The sequence below is a fragment of the Lepidochelys olivacea genome (assembly GCF_965140295.1).
Source record: "Lepidochelys olivacea isolate rLepOli2 genome assembly, chromosome: 11".
NCBI classification, from domain to species: domain Eukaryota; kingdom Metazoa; phylum Chordata; order Testudines; family Cheloniidae; genus Lepidochelys; species Lepidochelys olivacea.
The window spans coordinates 68636690-68645755 of NC_140421.1; the positions used below are offsets into that span (position 1 = coordinate 68636690).

General features: G+C 43.9%; 1 protein-coding gene across 1 annotated transcript in view; it reads right to left on the reverse strand.

Annotated features, from left to right (window-relative positions):
* ABCA12 (ATP binding cassette subfamily A member 12) overlaps positions 1–7954 on the reverse strand; it is a gene marked incomplete at its 5' end in the record, with an annotated part of 119461 nt that extends 111507 nt beyond the window's left edge. The window contains 2 exons of the mRNA XM_084643782.1: positions 5171–5264; positions 7886–7954. Of these exons, the coding sequence (XP_084499908.1) occupies positions 5171–5264; positions 7886–7954 (163 nt within the window). The remainder of the gene's footprint in view (positions 1–5170; positions 5265–7885) is intronic.
* Between the last annotated feature and the right edge of the window lie 1112 nt (positions 7955–9066).

Consider the following 9066-nt stretch of genomic DNA (forward strand, 5'->3'; position numbering starts at 1 on the left):
TCCACGTGGATGCTTCTCCCAACCTTATCCAGGGAATCCTGACATGTTGGATCTACAGAAACAAGATTCATCTGCTTCCAGCTGGGCTGGACGTTGTACAAGAACAGCCTCTCTAATTTTATTTTGGCACTTCCACATCCAGCTGAAACCCAGAAATGCGGAACAGTGGCAGAAGTGAAATATAATGAAAGAAAAGTAGAATATCCAAAAAAAGATTTGGTTTGAGGTTTTCAATGGTAGTTGAACGGGATCAAAATCCTTATATTATCTGAATCTATACACCCATGTCTAGTATCAACTAGGTAGCATCAACTGATCCAGATGAGTCAAGATCTGAACCTTCCCAAATTAAAGGCAACTATTCAGCTAAAAGTACCAGTATGAATATGAGGTTTCAATTTACTCCATTATAAGCATGAGGGCCAGACACTAAACAAGATCCAGAATTTCCTAAAGTTTGGGGTTTTCAGATCCAGGGCCTTGGAGCAGGCCTCTCACAGGCTGAATGAGAAAATACTGAAGTGCACAGAAATGGAAAGAAAGTTAAATGAATTCCTTCAATCCTTAGAAAATATCTGAATCTCGCTCTGGATAGAAGACTGAGGTTGTTCCTATTTTACCAAATCTCATTTGCTTATCCCTCCTTTATTTACCGGTACATTGAGTGATGAGGCATTACCCCAACACTATCAACATGGGGTAAAGAGTCTTGTTAAAATATTGACCAGTTCTGCCCTAGTGACAACTATGTGGCCTTTAAGGACAACTGACATAAGAGCCATTGGCATCTCTCCGAAATGTAGCTCTGACACCAAATATACATATTAAAAAAATCAAACAACTTCAGAATTATCTGCTGAATGACCCAATAACTGACTGGTCCATCCCTAGCTTTATGAATCTGGTAATAAGATATTGCACATGAATACAGGGAAAAGGATTTCATTAAAAATGTTTACCAGCTGGTCTCTGCTGCCAGCAGTTTAGTGTATTGTGACATATTGACAACAGAGTTGTTGGCATCTCTCCAAAAGTCAAGACTGAACTTGGCCCAGGAGAAACAAGCAGGCGTCACCAACTGATAAAAGTTTTACCATTGACTTCAATGGGAGCAGAGTGAGGTCGGTGCCGACTCTTTAGAACTCCCACTCTAACTAAGGCTTTTTCCCTTCATTTTCACAGCCACGATATCAGTGCCATCTGTGGTTAGTCTCTGAGGTGCCACAAGTACTCCTTTTCTTAGTGCCATCTGTGGCCAGCTGGCTCCCACTTGGTCTTCTGCCTGAGCACAGTCTGCTGGTAGCCTCATACCAACCATTCGTTGTGGTGATCTCAATCCAGTGCCTAATGGGCAGGTCTCCACATAGCAAAAGTCACCATCAAAACCGATACTAACTGGCACCCTGTCCCACAGAGAGGCCAGGGCTTAGCTCTATCGGCCGTCCCTGCGTGACAGTTTTGTATCAGCAAAGAGAGAAGGAAACCTGCAACATCAATGAGCCCTGAACTAGCTCCCTAAAAATGTGATGGGGGTTGCCAAATTCTTTAGCGGGAGAACGAGGTAAACTAGTCTGAAAACGCAAAACAAGTTTTCTAAACTATAGATTCCAATTCTCAGGTTCGGTTGAACTGTGCTTGGCAAGGGAACCAGGGCAGGGAGCAAAGGTGGCCTTAAAGAACCAATCTAGCCAGCTGATCCTGAGGCAGACTCATCCCTTGGTGCAATTTATAGCCACCTGGGCTGCTTAGGTAGCAGTTATTGACTTGTCTGCGTGCTGTCCTTCAGGGTGTTTGTGATCTGCTTTGCCCTGGGGCAAAGGTTCTTCCCTCCTGTGTCACAAGAAGTTTTTTTAAAGTATCGTTTGTGAAAAGAAAAACTTCAAAATGATCAAAAATGTAACCTTTTATCAAAGCTTTCCAATATAGAAGAGAACATGAAGCAAAGCCCCGACCCACGTAAGCATTCAAGCACGTGCTTAATTTTAAACACACGTTTAGTCCTATTGCCTTCAATGGGATTACTCATGAGCTTAACGTTAAACACAGGATCATGCCCTTAGTGTCTGGAAGCTCATTTTACCAGCTAATTTAGGGATCATGAGTGAAATCCTGGCTCATTGAAATCAGCAGCAAAACTTCCATTCGGTGGGGCCAAGATTTCACCCCATGAATGATGCTGCATTGGAAGTGCAGGTTTCCCCTGTACCACCCATGAAGTCAATGGGAGTTGAGGATGCTCAGCACCTTGCAGGATCCGTTCTACTCGTGTTCAGATATGATCGTCCTCTCTGTAGTACCTGAGCGCTTTCCAGATGCGCCTTTGTGACTCGCATCTGTCACCTGGGGTTCTTTCTTTCTCTCTTCCTAGCCCCAGAGTGAAACTGTTCAGGGCTTTTTAAATGTCTGTTATTTTAAAAATGTAATATATGTATCTGTTGCTTCTGCTACACTAGTAGGACCCTAGGTAAATCCTGGCTCATGTGCCACAGGCAAATTGTATAACCTCTACTTTTAAACGGAGGTGTGGCATTTTCCAGTATTAATCCGATAATCATTATCTCATGCCTTATCATCTCCCTCTTGAGTTACTAACTTAGAGCCCAATCCTGCAAGCAGTACTCCCCTCTGAGGCCAATGGGAGTTCCATACTCGGTGGGCTTTCAGTGTCCACCCACCCGGTCCTTGCTCATGGGTAGCACAGTCCTCCCGCTTTGTACATTACAATACAAATGTGTCTGGGCAGAGCTTAGACTCAAGACTGGCTTTCAGCACAAGGATCATCTTTCTCTCTGCACTAGACCCTACCCCCGAGATTACAAGTGTCAAAACCAGAGACATGCTGGATGATGGAAAGTGGGGCAGGGAGGAGAGCATTCTTCATGGAGGGCCCCCAGATGAGGAACCCTTTCAGGGCAGAAATGAGGTACGCTCCTGACACATTAAGAGCACACAGTGCATGGTTCTGCTTTGTGCACAGGCCTTTCCTCGGCGAAGCAGGCTGTGAATCAGCCCAGTGACATCTCCTTTGTAAACTGTGTCGAGCACGATTCCTCAGAAAGTCCATGTCATTGGAAGAGCGGAGCTTATGGTCTAACTGGAGAGCGATGTACTTGCACTTGGCATTACAGTGATGGGTGCATTGTAACTGGGCAGCTAAGTAAGAATATCAAACAGTTGTTTGAATCTGGTTGTGGTTTTCAAGACATCATGCACTGAATAGAAGACAGGGATCAGTCTCCTAGGGAGAGCATATACTGAGAATAGAAAGATGTGAGGGGGCAACTGAAAGGAAAGGAAAGGAGTAGAATAAAAAGGTGGAGGAGAGGGACAGGAAGGTTTGGTGGGGTCAGGCAAGTGCCAGTCAGGGCGAGGAGTTTAATTTATGTTCCTCGGCAGACTGAGTGGCTTGAGCCCTTAGGGATAGATTCTATCTTGTACACGTTCCCATGACCTGTAAAACCATCTGGGCTGCCTGGATGGCGCAGAGTGATGTTTTTTCCATAGTTACTGTACCAACTAGTTAATTTTTCCACTCCAAGAGTGAATATTTTACTAGGCATAGCAAATAATGTACCTGACCCATTTCAGCTCTTTTTCTGTTCCTGAATTATCTGTGAACAGCACATTATTATTACAATGTGTACTGTTGTTGCAGCTAGAGGCATCAGTATGTGCTAGGCGCTGTACAGATATGCAAAAAAAAGATACTCCTTACCCCAAAAATCTCACAATCTATTTATTCATTATTGAACATTGGTTACTGAATTATTCCAGATCTGTCGATTGCATATGAGCCTGTCCTATGGAGAATTTGATATTAAGATGTGAGCTGTGTTAGTCTTGACTGGACATAGTTGCAGATCTCATGGTACTTTTATGTTCTTAAACTGAGGTTTTCCGTGAGAATCTTTAAGCATACAAAAGTTGGTGTCTGAGAAGCTCGTTCTATCTCTCTGCAGCTTATTCTCTTTCCTGACTGTGCTAGCTACATGTAATAATCTGTCCATCGCAATGTGATTGTAAACAATTCCTTACCTACGCTTAGTGACTGCATCCTTAAAAATATGCACTACAGCTGGTCAGGAAGCATGGGGTGCTGTAGCCCTGCCCCTGACATTTCTCTCATATTCCTTGTCCTACTCCCGCCATGCACACTACATCACAACTTGCAAGGGGGTCCTTAGCCGGCAGACTTATGGCTGTTTCTGTGGTGGCTGCACCAAAGGAATCCTGCTTTGGCCAGATACAGGGGTTTTAGGGCCCTTTACAGGGCTACAGTCCTTTTCCGTGCTGTAACAGGGCCACAGCAGGGAGGAGGATTTCACCCCATATTTCCAAGTGTTCCTCTGCAACTACAAGAACTAAAAACCTACTTTTTTACAAAAATGAAAGCCGACCACATAGTCACATGACTCCCAGAGGTGAAGCTTTACAACAAAACAGCAAATATTGCTCATCATATGATAAAATCCCAAGAGTTGGCAACACTGGTTATGTGCAAACCAAATGGAATACATTTAAGACCAGATCTTCAGCTGGCATAAAGAGGCAGATCTCTTTCACCCATTTACACCAGCTAAGGGTATGGGCCCAGATCCATAGAAGTATTTAGGCTCCTAACTTCTGATTACAGTGGAAGTTAGAAGCCTAAATACCCTTGTGGATCTCAGCACAGGCCAATAGCTTTGTACTTACTTTCTTTGCTGAACAGAATATCAGAGTTGGAAGGGACTTCCGGAGGTCATCTAGTCCAACCCCCTGCTCAAAGCAGGACCAATCCCCAATTTTTGCCCCAGATCCCTACATAGCCCTCTCAAGGATTGAACTCACAACCCTGGGTTTAGCAGGCTGATTGTCTCATACTGCCCTCTCTCCCTTTGTTTATCTAGGGGGTTATATTGCCCCCCATTAGAGTAGTACCCGAGAAGATCTCAATGGGGAACATGTGTAAACCCCACTTTCTAACTATGAAGATAATATGAAAGACCTGTAAACAAAAATAACCTCAGAAAAGCAGACATTTTGTATGCAGCATTCTGTACCTAAGGAAATTTCATCTGGAAACTATAAAGAATTGTACATGTAAAGGAACCAAATACTTAAAAGTAATATGTCCGTCACTGAAATGGGAACTAAATCCCAAAGATATAGAAATGTTCCAGTTACTTACAGTTTGGTTGTGGTTCCGGAGGGAATTTGATTCGGACAATAGCCAGGATTATAAAAACAATCAAAGGCCAGGAAATTAAGGTGAACGACCAAAGCTATAAAACAGGAATAAAGGCATATTTGTTATATTGGTGGTATTGGTGAGCACCAGAACTTGGTTAGAAAGTACAAGTACCAATAGGTATGTATCATAAATAGTATGCTGTAAATAGTGGTTGTCTTGTTTTGAGAGGCCGTGTTGCTTCAGGCTCGTCTTCACTATGAGCAAAATTGGCACTGCTGCAATCGATGCAGCGACATCGATTTAGCCGGTCTAGAGAAGACACACTCAATCGATGAAGAGCGCTCTCCCATCGATTTCTGTACTCCACCTCAACGAGAGGCAGAAGCAATGTCAGCGGGAGAGCTTCTCCCGTCAACATAGCATAGTGTGGACCCCACGGTAAGTAGATCTAAGCTACGTCGACTTGAGTTACACTACCAACGTAACTCAAATTGCATAGCTTAGATTAACCAGCAGCTGTAGTGAAGAAAAGCCCTTAGTAGCTAGAACAGGGATATGGAAAAGTAGGGTTCTACTCCCAACTCTGCTGCTGGGTGAGCTTGGGCAAATCACTTCGCTGCTCTGAGCCTCCTCATTTGTAAAGTGGAGATGAGAATAGTGACCTCCAAGTGCTTTGACATCTACTGATGATAAAACCTGGGTATTACTATTATATGTACACTATTAAAAACCAGGTAGTATTTATAAGGGCAATAGAATTGCAAAATGACCTTAAGGTGATTCACTTGGAAATACCGAAACACAGGAAGGTTCATCTCTTAGATGGAGATAATGTTATACACCTTGAGATAGTGCTAGATAATAGTAATGGCAGGAGTGTAAAAGTTCCTGGGATGGTGGATATTACGCCAGAAGTCAAAGCATGAGAGGATTCTTTTACTGTCTCAAAGCCGACCCATTTTAAACATATTTTTCAATAATATTCACAATTTTTAAAAAAAGATATTATCCACACAGTTTTCCAAAAGGTGATGAAATGTTCTCTTTACTGAAAACCCAGAGTTAGGCCCATTGCCTAGGAGCCTGATTCGTCTCTGAGATACACCATCAGAGGGAGGATGGATCAGAGGAACTCCAGCAAGGGCAATGGGGCATGTGGACTTACGCCCGTGTAACTGACAGCAGAGCTGATTTCTAGGAGTGGGACAGAGAGTCTTTGCATTGTCCAATGGGGGAAACAACTCCACCAAACCAGACACAGGAAAATGCTCCTTCCCATTCAGCGGCTATTTGCACAGTTTCAGCATTCAGCAACATTTGAGCCTGTACAGACAACTGATTTACATGCCTTTTCATCTCTGTGCTATTTAGAACACCAACATGTCACTGAAAATAGTCCTTTTATATTATTACCCACTTTCTCCTCCTCCCTTGCAATCAAGTCTCTGATGCATGTTGTTTAATTAAGAATACCTTGTGCACATACACACACACACACACACACACGGTATTCCTAATGTAAACTCCTGCAACGTAATTGCAGGCCAGGGTGTTGGGAGCAGCACAAGAATCAATGAGAGACGAATAAACACTGCTGCTTATGAGGAGGCTAGGAAGATCTGCAGGGCTGCTGGGTGCACCATGGGAGGAAATGCATTCTGAGTTTCTCTCTATAGACAAGTCCTTGTTCCTTAGAGTTTGGGGCCAAAATGGCCCCATGTTCACCATCCTCAAGAAGTTTCCCCTTAGCAGCATTCTTTTGACAGAATTAGAATTAGCTGCAGACATAAGAATGGCCATATTGGGTCAGACCAAAGGTCTATCTAGACCAGTATCTTGTCCCCGACAGTGGCCAATGCCAGGTGCCCCCGAGGAAATGAACAGAACAGGTAATCATCAAGTGATTCATCTACTGTCGCCTATTCCCAGCTTCTGGCAAACAAGAGGCTAGAGACACCATCCCTGCCCATCCTGGCTAATAGCCATTGATGGACCTATCCTCCATGAATGTATCTTGTTCTTTTTTGAACCTTGTTATAGTCTTGGCCTTCACAACATCCTCTGGCAAAGAGTTCCACAGGTTTAATGTGCACTGTGTGAAGAAATACTTCCCTTTGTTTGTTTAAACCTTCTGCCTATTAATTTCATTTGGTGACCCCTAGCTCTTGTGTTCTGAGAACACTTCCTTATTCACTTTCTCCACACCTGTCATGATTTTAGAGACTTCAATCATATCCTCCCTTAGGTGTCTCTTTTCCAAGATGAAAAGTCCCAATCTTATTAATCTCACCTCATATGGAAGCTGTTCCAGACCCTAATCATTTTGTTGCCCTTTTCTGTACCTTGCACTCTGCTCACCTGGAGCTAGCGGTAGGATCAAGTCCTTAGTTCAGACAGTGAAAATACCAGATATGGCCATGTTCCTGCATCAGGTCCTCCCAGCATGGACCTCTGGACCCCTGTAGAGCCCCACTGACTTCCATGGAACTCCACCTGTATGCCCAGGGTCCATACTGGTGGATCCCGATGCAGGATCAGAGCCTTTGACTTCAGCTGATGCAAAAATACAAGTTTTCACTTCCAGTCCTCCTCCTCTCTCTACACCTGTCACTTGCTCCCAAAGGCTTTAAAAACTACTGAACTCCCCTTCCCTCCATTCCATTGCCTCATTCTCTCTCCTCACCCCTCCAGCAGCTTCATTTTCATACTCACAGGCTGCCTCTTGACGCTCAGCCAGTTTTTCCACAGCAGGATCCGCAAGTGCTGAAAGAGTGAAGCCATCCTTGGGAGAGCCCAAGCAAAAGCAGACGAGCCGCTTCCTCTTTCTCCCCTCAGTCTCAGAAAGCCAAAATTTATGCTCTGACCCAACCAGATTTGCTGCGTCCAGCATACGAGCCCCTTCCTCCTCCCCACAGCATAGCTTTGGAGCAGCTACCTCAGCCACTCATAGCTGCTGTATTCTCAGTAAATCTAGCTCCCTTCTCCACTGCAATAGCTCCTAGCAAAGGCAACAGGTTATTCTTCTAATGGTGCGGAGACAGACGCAGCAGCCTGTAGTGGCTTATGTTAATTATAATATCCAGTCTCTCTTAACTGTGCTTTGTTCAGTCCCTGAGTGATAAAATGGGTGGCATTCCAAGATGCGTCTGCTGAAGTTGCTACATGCCTTGATGAAACTACCTATCTGCCCACACATAGCACCTGAAGAAGAGGTGTCATAAAAAATTCATGACTCGGCTGCTTGCCAGGCCCGTATGACGGATCATATTTCTCTGCCCTCCTTTAATACACACGCAATGGCTGGGAGTCAAAACCAGCAGCAGCGAAATGTGCATTCTCTGCTTAGCTGAAGTCAGATTAGCTGTGTATACATGGGGGTTCTCTATCAAATCTCAATTTAACGGAAATTATTATAAGAATGGTAAGGATGGAAAAATACATCCATTGCCTGTAAAATTCAACCACTGTTGGAATAGCTCAACAGCTCAGCCAGTGGGAGGATCTGAGCAGCTCTGATTCTATGTAAAAGAGGGCAACTGCACACACATATACTTGGATACCTTGCCTTGTAAGGCTGAGTTCATTCTCAAATAGCTACAACTCAGTCCCATAGTCAGGAGTTGGGAGAACAGCAGTGCAGTTAAACAGTGAGTGGGATTTATCTATTATAGTCTAAGGCCACTACTAAAGAAAAGTTGAGAGTAAAATCTTTGACCTGAAATCATTGTTACTACAAAATCTTGAGGATTTTCAGGTAAAATGGGACACACACATACCCTCTCACTCAATCAAAACCATAACCTAATCAGTGAGGTTTAGAAATAAAGTTGGGCCATAATCAAAATCAGTTATCTGAATTCTCCTAAAGTCTGGGGCTTGGGATTCCATGGGAG